Below are 23,848 nucleotides of genomic sequence, written 5' to 3' on the forward strand. Positions count from 1 at the left end.
TATCAGAGTCTTGCAGAAAATGTTATAAGAAGTGGTCTGTTATTTTAACAAGTTTCTGGGGAAAAAGAAGAAAAAAAAATCTGCAGTCTTCCTGGTAAACTGAGATATGAGATAATCTCTTACCAAGATGCAGTAATATTCAGGCTGAAGGTAAATCTAGATTTCTCCAGTTACAGTCAGCTTGAAAAAAAGCATTAATCCTTCTCTCCTGCAGTCGCTGGGACTGGCTGTGCCTGTAACTATGGGGGGATGCCCTGTGTTAACAGTTGGACAGGACAGAGATGATACTTGGTTACCACCTCTCCATAAGCCCTTTGACAATATTTTTTAAAGATTTATCATCAGTGCATTCTACTAATTGTCATAAGTGACTAAGGGTTGCAGCTTCACGCCCATTTAGCGCCGGAGGATTCCACTTATCATTGCATTGAAAGGCAACGTAAGGTCCCAAGGACAAGAACATCATTTTGAAGTGGTCTGAGGGCCAAAAAGTTCTGCATTTATTTTAAACAATAATACTAGTATGGTAGATAGGATGAATTGGAGGCCGAGTTTAGACAGGGATGTTGATAACAGAGTGAGAGCATCTGTGTGTTGGCCAGCACGGACAGGTGGAGGAGGAGGGTGTCCTGCTTCTGAAGTGGACCTGTAACTCCCTTCTTCCTCCTCTCCTTTCAGCCTGTGTACCAAACAAACCTGCCTAAAGATGTGCAAGAATTTGTCCTCTGTGGCCTAGTTTGTCTGACTGTGACCTGGCTTTGCAAAGAACCATAATAAACCAAATGCCTGGCCCAGTAGCAGGGTTTCCAGTGATGGGGTCTGCAGTGCTCAGTGTGTTGTAGCAAAAGCAGTTGGACCAAGACCTTTGACCTGATACTCCCGCAATGGAGCAGTTACCAACAGTGGCAAAAACAAACCCTGTGGCCAACTCTGAGTTGTGTGAGATAGACAGGAGAGGGACTCAGAGTCTTTCCTCCTTACCCACAGTGCTCAGCACTGACAAGAAGCTTTCCCTTCCAATGGAGCTGTGAAGTATTACACGCTGCTCAGGGTCCTACACCATGGCAAGATCTAAGTGCCGCACCATTTCATACATGTACAGCCCTATCAAGACAGGGGTAGAGTTTAACAAATTATTTCCATTTAGGGGCTGCATTTCAGGTTTTGAGTGTGATGGACCCAAATGCAAGCCTTTCTTTTTTAATTTATGCTCTTATTTATTTTATGCACGGAAGTTATGTCAGAATTGCAGACAGAGATAAGTGTAAAGTCTTTTGAAGAAAGTAAATTTTAAATGAACTTTTTGAAAAAAAACAAGTTAAGATCTGTTTTGTGTTTGATTGCAAATGCCCCTTTGCAGAAGTATCTCGAAACTTTGGTCTCAGCGTTTCCATCGCAAACATACTTAAGATATCACAGACAAGGCAGAGATCTTCTCATATTTCACTTGGTTTAAACCATCTTGACATGATCATTTGTTGCCATTATAAATAGTGAGAATTGGGCTACTGGGTAAAACACAAACACAGGAACGTATCCCTGTCCTTAGTTAGGTCTTAGGGGGAATAGGACATCCATTTTGCAGCACCACCTTTGGGTGGAAAAACATTTCAGGACAGCAACAAGGCTTCGATAAGTTTAAAGAAGTATCTTCTAATGGGAGAACACAAAGACAGCTGGCCATTTTCAGTGTAGTAAAAACACTGCTTGGGCCTGTTTTCCTAAAGCATCCATTGATGCTCTTGGAAAGTGGATTCTAAACCCTTCAAGTACACAGCCTAACTAGGCACATAACGGGAGGGAAGACGTTGCATCTTGGTTGTCTCTTTCATTGCCCGTGACTGGCTTCCTTCTCCTTTGTCCTTGGTCTGTCCAAAATCCTGCTGCTGAGGTGATCTCCCTTTCCTGTTGATGTTGCCATGTTGCTCCTGTTGAACTCCCTCACTGCGTTTCCATTCTCACATTGCTGCTCCTTGCCCTTATTTTCTGTCTGTTTTTCCTCCTGTGCCATTTCTCCATCATCTCTGCCTAATGCCTTCTCTCTCGCTCCTTGGTCACCAGCCTCCTGTGCTGCCCCATCACCTGCACTTTCTTTGCCTTCTCTCTCCTGCCTTTCCTACCTGTGTAGTTTTAGGATTCAAACTCTCCGGGGCAAGACATGTGTCTTGGTGTCCAAGCTTGCCAAGCATGTATCTCACTCTGGATGTATTTTCTGTTGAACCACAGTTAGGCACCTACATCGTGGTCATACCCCACCAAAGAGAGGGAAACCTCACAAAATCAGGCTTATCATGAAGAGCTGAGTGGCAATCTGAAGACTCCCACCAAATGGCTATGAGAAAAAAGAATGACACTTTAGATGGAACTGTGTTATAGTCCTCAAACCCCTTTTACGGGGCAGGCCCTCTCATATGCAGCAGAACAGTCCTTGCCCATGAAATCAGTATGTCGTGAACATTTTCCAGCACGTCTGCTAATAATCCCAATCTCTGGACCATCTGCACTCCAGTGAGTGCCACCAGTGAGAATTTCCTCCCGTTGGTGGCCAAGCAAGCCCTCATAGCTTTTTTTGTGTGACCCCACTGACCAGAGGGGCTACTAGTGACATTCTAGTTTTATATCACTACTGCTTCCTGACCTAAGGGAAAAACAGTTTAAAGAAATTCTTCAGATTTTTTTACTTCTTTTCACCGCTTTGAAACTGAGAGACCTCTATTTTTCATAATTTAAACTCCTGCCTAACTGGGTGAGTGTTTGAATTCCTAGACTATGACAAAATGCTAGCGTGTGTCTGCCTGAAATGTCGAGAGGATCTTTAATAACCTCCATCCCCCAAGAAACGGCGTTAAAAGCATTGCTAAGATGATGAGTGAAAACACCACAAACAAGGACCCCGGCCGTTCGGAGGGAGGTGCTGGGCTCCGTTTCGCCGAGGGGGCCCGGAGGAAGCGCTGCAGGGTGTGCCCCGCGCTGCCCGGCTGCCTTTCCCTCCTGCTGCCGTGCCGGTGCGGGCAGGAAGCCTTCAGGTGCCTGCCTTTTATTTATTTTGGCTACAAGATGTTGTTCTTCTGCAGTAGCCCGCAGACCAAAATTTAATGCGCAGATGACCCAGCCAAGCAGCCTGTGTGCCCAGCGACCGCTACGAATGAGAGATTGCACAACAGAGCTGCGCGGAGAGTACAACTATTTCTCAGTTTTAATTTGTTTTGTGTGAAGCACGGCAGCTGAGGGGTGAGACCTCGCCTTTCTCTGAAGAAGTCCTCAGAGGACTCTCAGAGGGAGAAGTTTCTGCTGCTGCGCTACGATAAGAGCCCGTTGCTGCCCTTCGGCTCTTCTGTGAAGTCCAGCGCAGATCTGGCGGTGAGATTACAGATCTGCTGGAGGTGTCAGCTTTTCTCTCTTGCCATTGAGAGTTTTGACCAAGAAAAGAGCAGCTGTTTGAAAAGCCCACAGATTTTGCTTTTGCGCTTTCAGAGCACACAGCGGTGACAACATTTTTTCCTTTATTTAATTCCTGTTTTGGAAACCCACGTGCCAAGTTTTATCCCATCACGACGCCTTTCTGGCACGGTCAGAAAACCCTCGCCTTGCGAAGAGGGAGACAACCTTAACTGTAAGGTTATGAATGGGGATTTATGACCAAGTCTCCTTTTATATACGCTTAGCCCAACTTTACTGTTACAAACAGATGATGGTGATAAGGTGGGCAGGTTGTTTAAAGTTTTGCTGGAATGTGAGCACAGTTCTCCTCTTGGCACCAGGAATCTGGCTTGTCCAAAGCAAAAAATCAGCTCTGCAGAAAGTGTCGTTTGTAAGAATCTGATCCAAGTCCTGCTGGAAACAGGAGCCTTTATGTTGGGCCTGTAGGTTAATAACACCCCTTTTTCATTAGCATTGTTTCTTAATATCTTTCCACTCGTGGTTTTGTTTTTTTTGAAGACCAGCTGGAAAAAGTCCTAGTCGCACATACAAAATATTTCTTGTTTCCAAAAATAATGAGATTTAGTGTCTGGCCAGTGCATTCTAAACGCATTGGGAAGCTGTCCTGGCCAGGGATGTGTACGGTGTGATCCCGAGACACCAGCTCTGGCCTCGTGCAGATTTCAACCAAAAAATGCAAGAGACACCGAGAGCAGGAGCTTTGCCGCAACCCTTGGGCACGATGTGACCGATGAGCCAGGCCGAAAGCTTTGGTCCTGTGGCATTGCATACCCCAAGATCGGCGCTGTGGGGCGATTCCTGACGCTGTTAGGCTTTCCCACCCTGCTGCCCTCAGGTGTGTGCTGAAGGGATGCTGGCAGCTCGCCCTGCTGCTCCTGCCCCATGCTCAGGGTGCCCCTGCTGGGGTTCCCAGGCTGGCCGGTGAGGGGCTGTGCCACTTCTCGAGTAAAAGCGGGGTGTTTTCTAGGGGCCTGCCCCGCCGAGGTGCCTCGTGTGGTTTAACCAGTGCTGTCTCTGCGCTCGCTGCACGTGCCGCAAAACCTCTACATGATGTGAAAGCCACGGTCCATTTGTGCCACTTGTTTTCTTCTCTGAAAGGAGGCAAACGCATCCCAGAGCCACTGCTTCGCTTGCTTTCTGTTGCACCTCCTGAGCTGGAGTGGGGCTGGTTAATAAACATGATTCACTGTTGTCTTTTAGCTGTCAGGGCTAGAGTGAAGCTCTTGGTGCCGGCAGGTCTAGCTCTTCTCACTGGAGGGCTAATGCATTTTGCTTTGGGAAATAGTGACACCCAGCACCACGCGCTAGCTTTACCTCACAAATAGACCATATACAATTTCCAAACTACTCAGCAATAAAACTCTTCTGTCTCATGCCTCAGTGCCAACTGTTTAATTAGAAATAAGCAGAGGCTGGGTTTTATTTGTGCAAGTAACAGAGGATTTCTTTTTCTCCCTTTCAGCTTGCAAAAGACAAAGAACGCCTGCAAGCCATGATGACACACCTGCATGTGAAATCAACCGAACCAAAAGCCGCCCCTCAGCCCGTAAGTACCGAACTGTGTTGAAAGCAAACAAAACCTCACGACAAAACTCTTTCTCCTGTTCCCCATTGGAATGTGTGATGTGAAGCGTGTGATGTGAAGCTGACTGGTCACAGTGAGGAGATGCAAGGTGGAGCTTTGCAGGAGGCACCACCATGGGCACCCAGGCTTAGTTGTCCCACTCTCTTCAAGGGGTCTGAAAGAAGTTCTGCCGGTGCCCTTGGCCTTTTTCTGGCCTCATGTACTAGTCTGTAAGTCACTGTGCATCACCCTGACTTGCATGAAATCTGAGGAAGTGTTAGGAAGGAGATGTAATTAAATTATATTTAGTATATTTATTTTGCTTTCTCCCTGTCTGACAGACATTTACAGTAGAAGAGATTGTAGCTGCACGTGTTGATGATAATCACAGTTACCAGTATCGGATTTTACACTGTTGAAACTGAGAAAGGAAACCTTCTCACCACCTCAACTTGCCCTTTAAAAAAAAAAGGGGGTGCAGGGGAAACAAGTGGTTTTGCAGCCCAAGGCAAGTCCTGGGTACCTCCAAGCCCAGGCAAATCCACTGTCTCATTCTCTGACCAAAATGACTCTTCTTCAACTGTTGTTCTCTCGCAACCTCTTAACTCTGAAAATGCTCCTCAGAGCTTCCAATGATTATTCAAAATGGAGAGAGTGCTTTGCTTCTTGATTTTAAGATTTGTAAGATTTAAAGGTACACTGGCTTTATTTGATTTTGCTTTGAGTCATTGTGTGAAAATTAATTGAGCGTTGACAATCTATAGTTAGTACTAGCAATTTTAATCAATATGCAATGATGCAGCATAATGACAAAGTATTGGTTTATCTGTTTTGACTGATTTTTTTTCTATAAATAAAGCAAACACACCCCCATATATGTGTGATTTATGGTGATAGAAATAAAAAGGAGTCACACTATTAACCCAGCAAATATGGTAGCCTGCCAAGATGCAGTTGGTAGACAAAATTAATGTCTGAAACAGAACACATTACAGAGATAGAGAACATAAAATCATTAAACACTTCGCGCACCCATTTTTGCTAGAAAAGGATTTCTCAGTTTCCATGTAGTTGGAACTAAATGGCTGCAGAAGTGCATAGGGAGGCTACTAGACAGAAAATTGCAGGCTATTCTGGAGAAGATGTCAAAGTCAACGGGACATTGTGTTGCATTCTAGGAGAGAGTTGACTAGTAGGTATAAACCCTTCCATTTAAGCCATTGAGATGCCGAGAATCACTTGATCCAGTGGATACCAGCCCTCTAGAGTAGAAACTACTTACAGTGTCTATAAAAATAGCATTCTTCCAGTTCCTCGCATCCATCTCAGCCTGAATGCAAATGCTTCAGCGCATTGTTGGCAAAGTATGTAGACCAAACAGAATGGGGAGGAGGTTTGGTTTCTATAGCTCTTACTGGATTAAAAATTAAAACAGCGGAATAATCTGGGAGTCTCAAAGCACTCTGCCTTGAGGCCTTTCATAACAGCGGTGCCCCTCAGGAGGAAGGATTAAAAACTAAAGGGAGGAAATCATAAGAAGACGAGCAGCGTTTGGCAAGGCAGCTCGTGATCGATGCTCAGCCGCGGAGGGCAGGGAGATTTCATGGGTTTTGTAGGCTATGGAGATGCCAGGCGGTGTCACCATGAAGATTAGTGTTAACAGCTAATAAACAGGGAAAAGCAGTGGGGAAAAAAAAAAAAAAAGGAAAAAAAAGAAGTGAACACAGGGGGAAAAGGGCTGTCTTGATTAGTATTAAAAATGTTTTACATTCTGGAAAATTATAGCTTTGTTGGGGACCTCCTACTAAATTTATTTTTAACTGCTCTATTGAAAATTCTGTACCACTAGTCAACATTATCTCTCAGTTGCTCAGCACAGTGTTTCTTTATTAAAAGAAATAGGCATGAATATTTTTGACTGAAAAATTAATAGCTTTTGAATTCATACACAGCAGGTTTTCTTTTGCAAAGAAGTCCAATATCGCTGCACAGCACTTCTATAACCATTTATTTAGAGTCCAAGTCAAACCTTTGACAGCTAGAGCAGTGTTACAAGCCAACATAAAGAACTCCAAGATGTAAACCAACAATAGGCAGTCTGTGTGAGGTTTGCCATTGTCAAATACATAGATTGTTTGGATTAGTTTATGTAAATGTACTGTTGTATTACCCTTTGGAAAAAAAAAAGATCACATTTGTGTATGAAAAGTGGTTTCGTTCACAGGCAGCATTATAAATTCCTTATCCTTTAACTTACATGTTAGAAGTAAAAATTGGTGCCTGACAGGCCTATATTGTGTGGCACTCTGTTGTTGGATTGAAACTGCCTTCTTTTCATTTATTGAAATATAGAAAAATTTATTATAGATACCATCTGATAAATCAGAAATTATTAAAATATGTATAGGTGAAGCATTTGAAAATTAATTATAAAATGTAGAAGTATAGTGTTTTGCATAAATTGTGCTTTCCTAGTGAAAAAAATAGACAGGCACTGCATAGACTGTGCTAGACCCTCGTCCTTTTAACTCAGTGGGATAGGGCTTTGGTAAAAAGATCTGATGACCATTATTGCAGTGCAAAGTATTCTTTACATCCAGTAATTAATTTTTTTTCCCAACATAACTAATGCAAGGTGTATGTTAGAATTAATATATTAGAGTACACTGGTGATTTTAAAGGAAAGAGCGGCTGTGAATCCAAACGTAGCAGTGAATTGGGACTTAGAATTAAAGCCTTTTTGTGACTGAGGAAATGTATTTATTCTGCTTAAAGGCTCTCAGTGCTTGTTTTTAAACTATTTTGTTGCTGGCAGGCAAGATGAGTGACTGAGCTGCTCACAACGTGTCTGTTTTAACTACGTGCCATTTGTGATCCGCACTGACCACTGGTGCCATCTTTGCTTTTTGGGCTTCAAGCAGCAGCTGAGCGGGTGGTTTTGGACCGGTTGGACCGTGACCAGGCTCTTGGTGGTTGTGCATCGCTTCAAAACTCACCCACCTTCAGGGAGGGGTTGCTTCTCCAGTCTGTCCGCGTCCATCCATCACACCCCCACCTTTGGGTGGCTTTAGCATCTTGCAGTAATTTTGACCTTAGGAAGGGCAGCACTGTGGCCTGTACACTTCACCACACCAGTCCACCAAGACATCTGTTCCATAAAGTTCTTTAGTCCTATTGAAGCCGATGAGATTTGAGCACATAATTCTGTACTGTAAGGGTAGGTGGCCCAAACCGCAGGCAGGCAGGTGCGTTTGTGGGGAGGTCACTGTTGGTGTCCGGTGCCCTGCAAAGGGCAGCTGTTCTGTGGTTCCTGGGAGCTGCTGGGGAGCCAGGAGGGTGGCTGGGGAGGGAGAGCACATCAGGAGCTGGGGCGGTGCTCAGTGCCACCTTTAAAAGTGTCCAGCTTTATAGTTAAAATGCTCGGCAACGCGACACTTGAAAAGAAAATGGAAGTATCTCCCAACTCGACACTTGGAGCATGCAAAGCTGTTCCTGTAGCTGCTGCATGGGTTGTTTAGGTGCGACTGAAGGGCCTGAATGAAGTGAGAACAAAGCTGTCTGTGAAGGAATATGCTGTGACGTATTTTTGTAAGGTGATTTTTTTTTAAGATTTAAAAAAACAACAACAACAAAAAACCCAACAGAAAAAAACTCCAACACAAAACCCAGAACAACAGTTTCTCAAGAATTATCATTCTGGTTTTGTTATTAAGATACATTCCCCTTCATGCTGTGTTTATTGGTGTTAGCGATCAGTATAATAGGTTGAAATGGGAATTTGCTTTTTTGAGGTGATTAACTTATGTCAAAGTTCAGAGAAAGGGAAGGAAAAAGGAAGGGCATCAACCAACAAGTAATTCTGCACGCTAAGTGTTATAACTATCTTTTTAAAATAGACAGAAAACTTTTAAAGAAACTTTTGGCACTTTAAATAAAATGCACCGTTAAATATCCCTTCTTTAACATATTTTTTTACCCTAACCATAGCAGTTACAATTGTTTTGAAATACTGTTTTTAGCAACTGTAATAACAAAGCATTAAAAAAAAATAGTCTTTTAACTGTTGAGGTAATGACTGAGCATTTTAGCTGCTGTAGCTGTACTTTATAGTTTGAAAAAATAACTATACGCAGCAATAAAGAGAGATTCTCAAGCACAACAAAAGCTGTTTTTATATACTGGTTTTCATTAAGTCTCACTCCTCAGCTTCGGTTTCCTTAGTATTCTTGCCAATAACAACACCTGCTAAGTGATTGCTGCCTGCCAGGCTCTGCATCTAATGCACTAATGTGTCCAGGATGAAATGGGAGAGGAAGACACAGCATTTAACAGAGTTTTAGGTCCAGCATTCACTTTCTGTCCCACTCTCGGTGTCAGGGGAAGGAGTCACTGCTCTGGAGTGTTCCAGCCCCCAGAACTCACTGCGGATAAATCCTCAGCCCTAGTTGGGACCGGAGCAGCAGCATCCAGTGCAGAGCATCCCCACCCTGAATCAGTGGGTATGGCCCCACCGTGACACTTAGAAATATATGGCTTTTTTTCTTCTAAAAGAGTTTTGCAGGCTTTTTTTTATGTGCAGCCACTATTGTCATGTAAAATGTTTACATAAAAAGAAATCGGACGGAGCCCTAATGGGAGAACCACTTACTAGAAATCTGTTTTACGGGGTGAAGGAGAAGGTTACCTCTGCCTTGTTTAGATCTAAAGAAAAAAAAAGAAAGTGACTCAGTCTTCACCTCCAGTAGGAAGACATGACTATTTCTTGAAAGGGAAGGTTAATAATAAAATCCTAAGCAGGATATTGAACACTGAAACAATTATGGCATTTATGATTCAGTTAAAATAGTATGAGGAACTGTTCTCAAAAAACAAAACTGAGCAAAGCACCCAGCGTGGTTCAGTGATTGATTTTGTGGATTTTTAGGACCTAAAACTTGTGGGGTTTGGTGGTTTTTTCTGTTGTGTTTTGTTTTGGCTTTTTTGGTTGTTTGTGGGTTTTTTTTCTTTTTTTCTTTTTTTTTTTTTTTAAGGCTGGAGGAAATCCTCCCTCCCCCAGCCCCAGTACAGACATCACAAAACCATTTAACTCTTTGGTCCAAGGGCTGCACTGTGCCGCACGCGTGGGGAGCGCCCCGTGTTGTGCCTCATTGCAGCGCAAGAGTTCTTGCTCATTAAAGTGCAAACCCTGTGACTGAGGCTCCCTCCCCTCTGACAGCGACCATACCTCATCCAAAAAAATTACTGTATGTGGGAAATGGGCTGTGTACTAAATACCAGCGCGAACAACTTTTCTAATCATAGTAACTTGTTTTTTAAATAGAAAATGCAAACAGAGAGAAATGGTGTTGAGTTTCCATCAGGAAAAGAAACCCTCCCAGCCCAGTCCTTTCCTGATCTCTGCCCTGCACAATCATCCTCGGCCGCTTTCATGTTTCTAATTGACGCCAATATTAAGATTTAATAGTTTACCATTCAGATGAGTATTTCAAGATGGCAACAAAACCAACACCATTCATAATTTGTTATTCTGCTCTAATTCACAACCAATTTTTCAGCCTTTGCGCGGTAGATGCAACAAAGAAAGCAGCAGCAAAGGTCTGTGGAGGGAGCGCAGCCCTCCTCCCTCACCCTGCCTTGTGCTTTGGTACCAGCACCGGCAGGGATCACACCCGGCCTGGGAGAGGAGAGTGTCATCAAATGAAACACGGAAAAAGGAAAAACTTTGCTCGCGATTGACAAGGTCGTGTTTCATTAACTTGTTGGTTCAGGCTCACAAATGATCGTCGGAGGTGAAACGCAGCAGACTCACTGCGTTCCAGCTTTTTGTTCTCTCTTTCCTCACAGACTGCAGTCATGTTTAATTTGGAAACTGGGCTCCTTTGGCAAATTAGCAATTAGAACAATTTTGTGGGAATATGTATATGTGTCATTAGTTTTCCTGCAAATTAATAGCGAGAGCAGAGGTCAGGCAGAAATTTTCCACTTGACTGCAGCTCCTCTGTTGAGATTTGGCACTTTGTTTTGGAACGGCCACAGCTGCTCAAAGCCACAGTCTTCCTTTAGGAACTGTCTTTTAATTAGTTTACCTCATAGCCATTATTACAAATATTACTGCCTCCCCTCCTTGAAATAAAATTACTGTTTCTACAAAATATTCCGGTGACATCTTGCACCACTGCACATTGATGGTAGGGTCACTCGGATGCAGCGTTTAATCATTAGATCACCTCCATAAGCATCTCCTAATTAGAGTCCTTACAATACAATTTTATCTGGTAATTAGCTGAGATTGGCTGCTTCCTCTGTAGCTTATTAGTGGCAGCCCAGCAGTGGGTGTGAATCACAGTGTCATTTGTCAAGCCTGTTAAAGCCCCCCCCCCTTTGCTCGTCCTCTTCTGTGTTTATTCCTAGTTGCTACCTACGCTGAAAAGCCTAAAGAAATTTAACTCGATTCAAATTCTTTAAGCAGGGAACGCTGACCTTTGTGGATCCTTTCTCGCAGTTCCCTAGTAGAAACAGATTAAATGTTAAGTTTCTACACACTGAAAAAGGAAGGGGACTCTTTTGAAATGGAGTAGTTGGAGCCGTAATGATGAAGCACGAGCAGTGATCTTTCCAACAGGAGGGCCCGGCTGCCGAGCCTGCGCTGGAGACGGGCACTTAAAATTGATGCAGATTTGCTCGCAGTTATTGGACTGTTAAAATGTCCATTTAGAAACTGAGATAAAATACAGTAGATTTAATTTCATGGTGAGACCTGTCAGTTGTACTATTATTATTGCCACTGGTCCTTTTATCATATGTAATAGATGGATAACAGGGAGACGTTGGTATATACATGTCCCTAATCAGTGTCCTTAAATCACGCCAGTCGGCACAGGGACGGGGTGGCAGAGTTTGCACGGGCACGCTCACCCCCGGGCTGCAGCTCCCAGTTAACACCAGTATGGGACTACCTGGGAAATCAATACCTGTATTTCCCCACTTCTCACTATCTCTCGCTGGATCTGCACTGTCCAGCCTTGCCACGAGGTGTTAAATATTTCCCACTGCAAGACAAATTATCATTTGTAACCACCTGCACAGCAAGATGGGTGTTTGCAGGTCTGCTCACCTCCTCCTTTCCTCGGAGCAGGGCTGGAGCTGCCCGTGCTCTGTCGGGAGGGAAAAGCAATCGCAATTTATCTATCACTCAGCTGTGCCCTTTCTGTGGGCAATGGGCTTTTTGTGCTGGTATCCCTTCTGTAATATCAGAACTCTTTTTTTCCCACTACCTTTGTTTTGGATAAATCCTATTATTTTTATAAAGAAATGTTATTTGTGGCTATTAACTCATATGAGGGATGCTAATAGGAGTCTTATCTGCTTACTTTCACACAAGGAAAATTAATACAGTGCCTTATGGATAAACATGAGATATTTGGGGGCATAGCTGAGTAGTGCGTCTTGCCTTCATCTGAAAAGGTTCGATGTCCAGCAAAAAGGAATTTTAATCACGAACAAAAGTTGTAAAATTCTGGCCCTGTTAAATTCAGTAGGAATTTTGCTACTGTGACTTCAATGGGGTCAGGATTTCACCAGTATTATTCGCAAAAACGCCTAAGGGAAGAAAATGTGGAAGTAGTCAAAGAGCCTTTTTCTCAGTCGTCTTTTCTGATGTTGTAGTTAAGAGATCGGATTGTTTGTTTAAAATAATTCAGCAGGAGTGACCTATTGAGACAGAGCATCGTCTTTCAAAGGGCATTGTAGGGCAAAAAGAAAGGGTCGGGGAGGAATGCGGGTATTGGTTATATAAATAGGGTTGTGTATCAAAAACACTTGAGTTGGAGCTGGGTTTGATACACAGTCCCAGAGGCAGTTGTGTTTTACAGCCTGCTGTGGCAAGCTGCCGTGTGTCTGGGGCTGGGCCTCGCACAGGTAGCGCTGATGCCTTCCATCCTAGGAGAGAAAAGAGTGGTGCCACTTCTGCCGGGCTGAATGCTCGCCGTATTTCATGCAGTGTGATTAATTAAATTATTCCAGTGTTAACCTACTCTGAGCTTGGCTTTTAAAATGGATGAATGGAGGTGGGGGGGGGTGTGTGGAAAAAGCCCAAATGCTGAAGAGAGAGATTGCATTTCTCCCTAGTACGTCCCTAGGAAAATCTTGCTGTTTTTTTTGAGCCTGATGCCTTCAATGGAATATCCAAGAAGATTGATTAGAAGCCATGCGTAATGATAGGATGGAAATAAGAGACACACGGGGTTTAGACTGTGAAACAATGGAACTAAAGTAAAATATTAAAATGATTATGTACTGTGTGAGATCATATGTTAAGGTTTAGATAAAAATCCACAATTTGTAGTTCTGGCAGCAAGCTAGGTTATTTTTTAATTATTATTATTATTCTATCTGGAACTGTGTATATTTATTTCTGTTTACTGGCTCCTAATGGAGATGTTACAACAGCACTTTGTGCCGCAGCAAGCACTTGGGCTGTGTTGTCTGCTTCCAACTGAGGGAGACCCCGTTATCGGGAATTTTCTGTGTAGCCCTTAATTAGCCAGAAACCCTGTTTGTAATGAAATCCTCATCCTTCCCTGCGCAGCTGAATCTGGTATCGAGCGTCACGCTTTCCAAGACTGCATCCGAGGCGTCTCCGCAGAGCTTACCTCATACTCCCACCACCCCGACTGCGCCCATCACTCCCGTCACGCAGGGACCGTCGGTCATCACTACCACGAGCATGCACAACGTCGGACCCATCCGGAGGCGGTACTCGGATAAATACAACGTCCCCATTTCTTCAGGTAAAGGGGTTCTGTGGATGCAGCCCCCATGGTCGGGCGGCGTGCTGTTGGCCACAGCCCGGCAGTGGCAGGCTGGGATGATAACAGAACAACTCCTCTTATTTAGCAGATATTGCCCAGAACCAAGAATTTTATAAGAACGCAGAAGTTAGACCACCATTCACGTATGCATCTTTAATTAGACAGGTAAGCTGAGCCAAACACACACATTTGGATTAGGAAAAAAAAGTAAAAATCTTCTATATGTGCACACTCTGGATTAAATAGATTTTCAAACCTTTGGTATGTAAGCGTGCTCAAATGCTCAAACCTTGACTATAAGGATTTTTAGAACTGCAATATATAACATAATTGCTTTTGATTAAGTATTACAATACGATGTGATTATTAGGAAATTCATTTCACACAACAGTGAAAATGAGCCTGTTTAAAGATGGCAAGTCAATTATCACAAGCTACAGTAATCTCTGATCCCTAGAATTAATCTGAGCTCTAAATAATTACTGAGCTTTAATCAGCTAGTGAAATGTTTTGCATTTCTCTTTGATTCTGCTTTATGAATGACTAATAAATTAATATTTCTGTAAGGAAACAGAAATAAAAACTCAAAACAATTAGATAATTCCATTTTGAATTTTGCCATTGAACTGTTAAATACAGCCATTAATCTTAGTTCCTATTGTGAAAACCCTCCTTTGGATTTTTTGCTCCAAATCTCTTCTTTCTCTCTTTCTTTCTTCCTTTCATTCGTTTTTGTATTTGGCAAAGTAAAACTGTGAGTGTGTTTTGTACTGGTGTGCTCAGAACTGATCTTGCAATTGCTTTACTTCACAAGGCCATCCTCGAATCTCCAGAAAAACAGCTAACACTAAATGAAATCTACAACTGGTTCACGCGAATGTTTGCTTACTTCAGACGCAACGCGGCGACGTGGAAGGTAAGCCTCAGCCCGCCGCTGCTGCTCGCCTTTGGGATCTGACGTGTACGGAATAGACATTGCTGATGACGTTACAAATTGTAACGACATGTGGACATGAAAATTTAGATCGGCAGTTTTGACACACGCTGGGTGCCTTATCTGCAGGAACAATTTGATATTTGGCAGAAAAATTCTTCTGCCGTTGAAAACCACTAATTGAATCCCCATTATTGGCTTTTATGTTCCGTGATTATGCCACGAGTTCCTCTGTGTGGTTGCTGCTAGCAGTGAAACTAAAGCCCTTCAGCTGGAACGTATTAGAGAAAAAAAGAAGAGTTGAAGTTATTGTGTCAGTAGAAGATGTAGTGTTTGTCTTTTTAGTTATACAGACTGTAATCACAACAACTTTTTTCCCTAGGATCTATAGATTTCTTTCCTCAATCAACTGGCTCTTAACTGCATACAGAGATCTGTTATAAACGTCCTCTTTTTTTTTTTAATCACACAGCAGAAGCTTATTGAACATAATATGCAAGCAGCAAGCCCCACAATGAGCAATGTGTTTAACAGAAATAAACTTTTTATTTGACACTTCAATTTCCTAACATCCCTATCTCAGATACTGTTAGATAAGAGGTCTGGAGAGTTCATTTTATTTTATATTTTGGGGGACACTTTTTCCCTTGTATGTATTTTTGTAATAACCACACTAGCTTCTGAAGCCGGTGCAATTACAAATGAACGAATCAAATAATAGCATCTTATATTACTGTAAAAATGGCACCCCTGGTACTTTGAGCCTCTCTTAATCTAAACAACTCTGTTGCTCTTAAACAGCTTTAAGTGACCAGACAGGATGAATAATGTCCCATACATGCTGTTTCATCAGCTCTTTCTGTTTCTCCTGTCTTAGCCTGCATTTTGGATTAATTCCTTCAGAGAATGGAGCTAAAAATGGTCCTAGGAGGTTAACTTGGATTTTAGTAGCATGTTTTGCTTTTAAGTCAGGTCCCTGTGCAATTTTGTGTATTTTCAACCTTGGTCTTGAAGCTCTTAGGTTCGGCAAATCTCTGTGATTGCTGCTTGGATTCTTCACTGCAGTTGGAAAACATGACCAGTGTTTCACTTTGCAGCTTCCTTACTATCCAGAAAGGAAATTAACTTTCTCTGATTTAAGATCCTTTTAGACCTGCCTGTCTTTTGCTGCTGAAGTGGTTCCAGTAGGACTTTTCAGCAGCTGCAGGTGTGGGTGCTAAAGTAAAAATCCTATTCAATTCCAGCAGCAAAGGGAAGTGAAGTGGAGGGAGGAGTGGAAGAAGGCAGCAGGCAGCCCTGGCTGGATCTCCTGCAAGGCTAGTTGTAGGAAAGAGCTTTGCGCATCACGTAAAATCCGGCCCCAGAAACCACATGCACTTAGAGTGTGTTTCTGCAGAGGGGGAGGACAAAGGCTGAGCTGCAGACCCTGTGGCTCACAGAAGGGCAAGGTTTGTCCTGGAGAGTCAAGTACCATTTGGAGACCCCCTCCTCAACACCTTGACCTTGCACAGGTGTTCGGGTCCTGCTTCACTTACCTGCAAAGAAAAGCTTCACCCCAAGTTCCACCAGGCACTAGGAGAATTGGCAATGGCTTGAGGTGATGCGGGTTTTCATGCTGAACGCTGCTCAGATTTATGCCAGCCTTCGGGAACAGCAGGGATGAAAATGCAGCTCTGGATTGGCATGATGGGAAGCCCACGGGGCGCAGAGCAAGCACAAGGGGCTAATTGCAGAATCAGAATAATTTGAATATATATGTGCTGATTTGCTCTCACCTTCAGCTAATGCGTAGGGGGTGTTTGGGTCACTGTTCCCCAAGTTTAGGCTCAGGCAAGCTTCCCCCCAGCCCTCTGTCAAAAACACAGAAGAGTGCAGGAATAAAGACCTTAAAAAATGAACCTCTCTCCCAAAATGCAGTACAGCAGAGCCTGAGGAGTTATTAAAATAACAAACCCTTTCATTTACTACATTCAAGCATGCTCAGGGTAATTTTTCTGAAAAAGTGGCCTGCATACAAATATTTTTAACAAGGTAAATATATAATCTCACAATAATAGCTCCTAATTTTTCTGTTAAGCTGATTGCTGGGGGAGCACTGTGAACTGGTTCTGACAGGTCAGAGGCAATGTCTGTTTGCTTTTATTTTTTGGAGTAATTTGCTGGCACTGAGTCGCAGCCATGAGGCACAGGCTGCAGGTGTGGCTCTGAAACGTTGGGGTATTGTTCAAATAAAAGTGTTAGATAGTAAGTATCCAGAGGCAGGGGAAACAAAACAATTCTTTTTCTGCTATGAATTCCTTAAATAAGTGATCACATGGAAAACAGAAAGCGAGGACAACACTTCATGGACGTTTTGCAAATGCTCAACTTGTCTGTGTCAGTGTATTCAGCAAGAGCCCGATCCCAGCAATCAATTGCACACTGACTTCAAGAGAGCAAGAACAGACTGTAAAGTATTTCTCCGGCATTAGATTTATTTAAAGAAGAACACAAATATTTCTGCTCAGCTGTGTATTTAGAGACTGTTTACAAACTCTGAGGACTCACTTCGCTGAACTTTGCTGTGTGCGTTTGATCAACTGCTGTATGAACTACAAGATCAGCTTTCACTGGGGGAAATAGCGTTATTATTCTTACATTTTGCTCCAGACTTGACAGCGTTCCCATTTTCACAGGAAACTGCCTGAGTTACCCAGATGTGGGCCGGCCGCCCTGTGTCGGGTTGCACTAGTGCAGCACCCACCAGCAGTTGCTGAGCTGACTGATTTTAGCCTGTGGGGCGCTTGCATGTTTTTCCTCCACCTCAAAATCAAGGATTTTGCCAAAAATTTCGAAAGTAGTGAAATCTGGGAGAGGTGGGAGAAAAAAAAAAAATCTTTAAAAATATAAGAGCAGAAGAAAGGGCAAAAAGAAGCAGCCCTGATGGACAGGTTGACTTTCTGCTAGAAAGGTATTCAAGGTTTGTTTTTCCACCAGTTCACAACCAGATCAGGGTGGAAAAGCCGAAGTGCTGAGATCGGGCACCTACAGTCAGAGGAAACACATCTGTACTGGAGCATCTGCCAAGCAAAGGCAGTTGGAGCCCTGACTCTTCCCCTGTGCCGGGGACGGGAGTATGAGGACTGTGCTGGGATTGCGGAGCAATGGAAAAGTAGCAAAAGACTCTCAGCCTTCCCCTCCCAGGCACACACACCACTGCCTCTTAATTTACATGACAAATGCACTGTGCGTACCCTTTGTTTGCACAGTGATTTAGACATTCATGATTAGAGGTCCCTTTCACCATCCAGACCCAATGTTCATTAAAAAAAAAAAGACGACGAGGATGGAAGGAAAGAAAATTGTAGTCTCTTGGTTGCCTAGACCCAGGCCATGTGTTTGGCTGGCATTGTGCCTGCTAACGAGTCAACCAGATTGACTAAATCAATGATGCCAGTGATGATGGATGGAGTTTGTTCGCCTGCATATTTTCAGCAAATGGCTTCTTCTGTTTTCCCTGTTTACCAGGCCCCTTTCAGCAGTGCTGGGGACAAGCTCTATGTAGAAATCTGAGTGGCTTTGTAGTAGGGCATTTGCTCAGAAAACTCACAGAACCGGGAAGGAGCATGGCGCTCCATTTGAGGAATAACGAGGCTCTCGGCACCATTTCAGAGGGAGCAGGGACAGAAAAGCCAACAGCTTGCTGTGACATTATGTCTGGCTTCGGCAAAGGTCCGAGCACGTCAGAGGGCTTGGCCGGGCTCATCCTTCCCAGGCGCCGAGCTGCAGCGAGGACATCTGAGCATGGGATGCCATGAGCGCGGATCTCTCTGGGTGATGAGCTGTGGGGATATTATCACTTTGTTTCGGAGAGCCCTCCTCATATTTTCACTTGGCAGAGGCTCAGATCAGTCAGTACAGTAGTCTGCCAGAAATAGGAGCCAACTTCCATATAAGAGCAAGCCGCGGAGGCAGGAGCCGGTGCCGTGCCGGCTGGTGGGGTGCTGCCGACCCCCAGTCCGTGCCGTGGGTGTGGAAGGAGGTTCAGCACCTGATTCGCATTATCCCAGCTGCGGGAAACTGCAGCAACACCAACTCCAGTGCCTCTCTGCTAAATTGAGCCGTCTGCACTTGTGCGAAGTCCTTTCTGTTCTTTCTAACTGCTTTCTCTTCCAGGAGAGGAGTTTCTCTTCGCAGAGCATATATATTTGTTTTGAAAATGTCTAAGCAATGTTCCTGTTGTGTTCTGTATGAAATGTGCTGTATTATACAACGTGCATGCTTAAAATGATGGCTGTTGTCATTCGCACTGGGGATAATTGATGAGAATAACTTGAATTTTTAATCTTGGGTTTAAGCTTTCATATTTATTTTGTCTTTGCAAAATAATATGTAAAGAGCTGGGGAAAGGAAGCGGGTGTGGGGTGGGGAAGGGGCTTAACATTGCGAAATGAGGACTGTCAAGCTGACTGTGCTGCTGTTCTTAGACAATGACGAGCATTTTCTTATAGAAAGTTTTTGAATGTTTTCTCTTTTATACTTGCTGCAGAATGCAGTGCGTCATAATCTTAGTCTTCACAAGTGTTTTGTGCGAGTAGAAAACGTTAAAGGGGCAGTATGGACAGTGGATGAACTAGAGTTCCAAAAACGAAGGCCACAAAAGATCAGTGGGTATGTCCACCATGTTTGAACTTCTTAGCCTAGCTTGGATCATGCTTACAGTTTAACGTAGAGGCTTTTGGCTGCTAGCTGGTGTTAGACCAACCGCAGGTGGTTTCGCATTGTTTCGGTTAAGGGAAACCAAGACAAACATCTCATCACTACTGTTTGTATGCCCACCAGTACCCTGACCCTGCTTGCTTGGTGTTTGTTGCATCACATGCTAGTAGCTTTTAGGTGGCAATGCATATTAACCCTCACAAACCATTTGCTTATGCTTATTGCATTTTATTTTCTTTTTCCTTTTCCCTGTATTTGATGTCTGTTCTGTCCCCGATCCCGTGTCCCTTTGTTTCCACTTCATCTCCTTTGCTGCTGCTCTTGTCCCAGGGTGCCATTCGCACCAACCTCTCACTGCATAAGTGCTTTATCAGAGTAGAGGATGAGTTTGGGTCCTTTTGGACTGTTGATGATGAAGAGTTTAAACGTGGCCGTCATATTCAACGAGGCCGTCCTCGAAAATACTGCCCTGATGAAAACTTTGGCGAGCTTGTTGCACAGTAAGAGCTTTTACTTGCTTTAATTTTTTTTTTCTGCTGTTGCTTTGCTTTGCATGATTTACCCATCTCATGTAGACTTGCATTTCACGAAATAGTGACATCACCTTTGCTGCTAAAGAAACTAAATTTTTGGTCGCTATGTGTATTTTGTGTTTCCTACTCTGATAATCCAAATGCCTGTAGTAATAACTCTACGTCAACATGTTTGTTATAGCATTTGTTTATAGTGCAATATAGACTGAAATGATTATCCACGCTAGTGCAGGTATGCTGCTATAGGCTTGTTAGGAAGACAGATATACGCCAGGAAGGGCTTCAGATAAGTTTTAATTCTGATATTTTCCTTTGCTTTCAGTTATATGCCTTGTTTTGCAACTCTTAATCAGAAATAGAGTAAGGTGCTTGTAAGACAAAAATGCTGAATTAACTTTGAAAAGTTTGAAAGTGCAGTGAGACGAGCTGTGAAGATTATAATCAACAGGCCATCCTGTGTCTACAACAACCGCGCACAAATATTCCTGAGGTTCCCAAAGCAATTTTCTTTGACCTTTACTCGAAGGCCATCTCTCCTGGACAACTGATCCTTGCTGGTCCCTCTGGGAGAGGCTCAGTTAAGACTCTTCTCACCGTGATTTACTCCCACATGAAAAAAAATATATATAAAAAAAAAGATGCCCAGTGGGTGATAAAACTTTTTCAAGATTTTTTGCATTGGCATTTTTTATCTAGTTTGCATTCAATTACTATTTTATTTCTTTCCCCCCCCCCACTGGAGCCAGTGATATTTAGATGCCTGCTAAAGAGAGAGCAGATACGCTTGGTGTTCATTTTCCTCAAATCCCGGCTCCTTATGTAAACTTAAGATGACTAACGTAAGGGTCCGAAATAGCACACCAGAATAATTTTTTATTAAAACGGCCTTTAGGGCAGCGTGTTGTTCTGCGTGGTCCCTACCGCAGCGGTGCAGCAGGACCTGATGTTGTGCCTCCGTGCCCGCAACCCCAAACCCTTTGGGGCGATGGCTGGACAGCCCCTCGCCAGCACCACTCACTGTTCACCTGGCAGGAAAGAGCTCCGCTCAAATCCTCCCTCGCCGCGGTCCCTCTGCTGCATTGCAAGGGCCTCTGCTGCCAATGACCTGGAGAATAATTTGCCCACGGAGCACTTGATTATAACCTCCTCACGATGGATCTTTACGTGGTAACTGGCTCCCAGATGCAACGAATATTGGAGAATTTTTCCTGAACGCAGCTAAAACGAGCAGAGATGCCAAGACATGCTACTGAGGCAGGGTATAGAACACATGGCGAGGTAACGTCAAGAGATAATGATGTTCCTTATTTAGTAAAGGCAAATACGATAACTGTAGCCTAAAACTCAGATATTTTCTTTAGATCAAAAAGAAAAAGAGAAACGAAAGAGAACTTGTGTGGAAAAACAGTCTCAGCTCTAGTTTTCTGATGTGGGAGGAAGCATTACATGCTTGAAACACTCGCACAGAAGTTGGTTGCATTTAACTCTCCTTTTTATGTTTTTCTTATGCAGTAACCCTTCTCTTATTAAAAATATACAGACCAGCCACACCTACTGCACACCTCTCAATGCTGCTTTACAGGTAAGATTAATGACTGTAGCAAATATGCAACAGAGGCGTGTGTCTTCCCCAGTCATTTCAAAATATATTAGCCTTGCTCTAATTAGATATTAAATTTTAATTCCGTTAAACTTTTTTCTTAAGTGCATAAAGCATCATAGTCCCTGGAGGCAAACACATATCAGGCTGCTTCAGCATTAGCTAGATGCTTAGCATTTTGAATATTGTGGCAAAAAAATTAAAAGTTCACTTATTAATATTTATCAGCAGTATCATAATTTCCATCCTCTTATTTCAGAATTTCACTTGAGGCAAAAATACCACAAGTGTAATTACTCTAGCACAGCTATTAATGTGCTGAATGATAGGATACTGCGGCACGTGACCTTCTATTGTTCATGGGTTTAAAGAGAAAGCAGATCATTTTTCCCCCTTTTCTTTTAAGGGCTATTTTTGCATATCTTCCTATTGTTGGTAAAAAATAAGTGTCGCAATTCATATAGGGGAAAAAAAAATCATTTTTGTTGGTTTAAACTGTACTGTAATTGTAAGACAAAAATTCTGTTTTTTTCACAATGTAGAAATACACAAAGTGTCAATGCACAATTAATAACTTGCAGCCTAAAAGTGTGCACGTCTCCAGCCCTTTTTCATGTGCTCTATATTGGATTGGTGTTTTTTTCCCCTCTCTGCGAATTCCTGAGTCTATTTCAGAAGCTCCTGGTGAAGTCAGTATTTGCTATATGAACCAAAGCTCTAAATTCATTACTGTGCCCCGAATTTGCAGGGGGGTATGAGCTTGTGTGGGGGATCACGCCTATTCCATATGGTGTGAATTCATCCAGGAGGCACCACCACCCTGGTTGTGTGCCGAGATTTGCTTCTTGAGAAGTTCATTGGTGGCCATGGATATTTGCTTGGGCAACTGCATTTTGTGGAAGGTTGAGCAGACTTGTCTTTCCAGAACACATTATTAGGAGAAAAGCAATGTTCTGCATTTCTTCTAATTATTTGAGTTTATGCAGTAACTTCTGAAAAGCAAATGAAAGCATGTTTAAAGGAAGCAACTGTAAATACTATTCATTAGTAACTTGTTTTCCCTTGAGTCTTGTGAAGTGTGATTTTTAAAGACTGCTTTGTCTCTTGAATAGTATTAAGATTGCAAGCACATTTTACATTCATGACGCTGAAAGGCAAAAATGAAATGATCCTGCATTTCTTCACATTGTTAACTATGTGACTAATTTCAATTAATATGCTTATCATACGGAACTGTTCGTGTTTTATTTCTGAAACACGTGTCATTGTCGTCATCTCCATCCATTCTTGTCTTTCATGATAACCTGCAAACTGTTTCCATTTCCCACTTTTCCTGGAAGTGGCACATACTTGTGCTCCCCCGTAGCATCGGGTGAGCTGAGCTGAAAAGGGGAGCCTGGGCCAGATTTGCAATTGCTGTGGCCACTCTAATAAATGGGGGTGAGCGATAATCAGTGCACTGAGACAGGTCCTCATTTAGGGTGAAAATACACTGGCAGGTTCCTTGCTACTCTCCCACGTGTTGGACTTGGGAGGCAAAATCCCAGCGGGTGCTCGGGTGCTGTGCCAGGGCTTCAGACGAATTCGTGTGAGTGGCCTGTGCTGTGTGGCCAGTTCAGACCTCACTTGGGCAAGAACCTTCCTCCCAGGACACAGGGCTGCTTTACCTGCCCCTGCCTGCATTCAGTCTAATTAATAATCAACAAGCAACGCTCCCTGGGCTTTTGTGGACATCTGCACAGACTGGCTCTTTGCACATCTCCGTGAGCGCAGGGGCCGGCGGACAGCTTGGTGTTCTGTGTGCTGCCAGGTTGCCAGGCTGGGTTTTCCTTTCCTGAGGTGACAGAGCCACCCATCTCCTTCACCCCAACCCCTCTGATGTCTCCTCCATCTGTTTTCCCTCATGATCAGGGAGAAGCAGCCGCTCTCTGCCCACTCTGTGTGTGTAAGTTACAGGGACTCCAGCTCTTTTTTTCCCAGTGGGTCATTGGCAGCTTCCAAAACACCCCCCTCCCCTATTATTATCTTTAGAGCAGATACTCCTCATGTCCCACCTCTCCCCCAGTAAATTGCTTTACTGCAATTACAAGTTATCACTATGGGTGAAGAACTTGAGTCATTATTTTGCCAAGTGCAGGAAATGTGAACCATTCTTTGCATCCCCTAATCACAATGAGTTTGCCGGTTGTTGAATCAAGAAGATAAAAATAATCCTCCCTGTTAGAATGGCTTTTGTAATCACGTGTGACACATAGGGCTGCACACGGA

The 23,848-nt window shown here is 43.4% G+C and overlaps 1 protein-coding gene across 1 annotated transcript in view; it reads left to right on the plus strand.

Annotated features, from left to right (window-relative positions):
• The window catches only part of FOXP1 (forkhead box P1), a 379,050-nt gene that overhangs the window by 347,605 nt on the left and 7,597 nt on the right, over positions 1–23,848 (plus strand). The window contains exons 12-17 of the mRNA XM_080350553.1: positions 4,904–4,987; positions 13,593–13,794; positions 13,901–13,980; positions 14,630–14,731; positions 19,278–19,399; positions 21,493–21,562. Coding sequence (XP_080206679.1) covers positions 4,904–4,987; positions 13,593–13,794; positions 13,901–13,980; positions 14,630–14,731; positions 19,278–19,399; positions 21,493–21,562 — 660 coding nt within the window. The remainder of the gene's footprint in view (positions 1–4,903; positions 4,988–13,592; positions 13,795–13,900; positions 13,981–14,629; positions 14,732–19,277; positions 19,400–21,492; positions 21,563–23,848) is intronic.

Source organism: Nesoenas mayeri, assembly GCF_963082525.1.
Source record: "Nesoenas mayeri genome assembly, chromosome: 10".
Taxonomy (NCBI): domain Eukaryota; kingdom Metazoa; phylum Chordata; class Aves; order Columbiformes; family Columbidae; genus Nesoenas; species Nesoenas mayeri.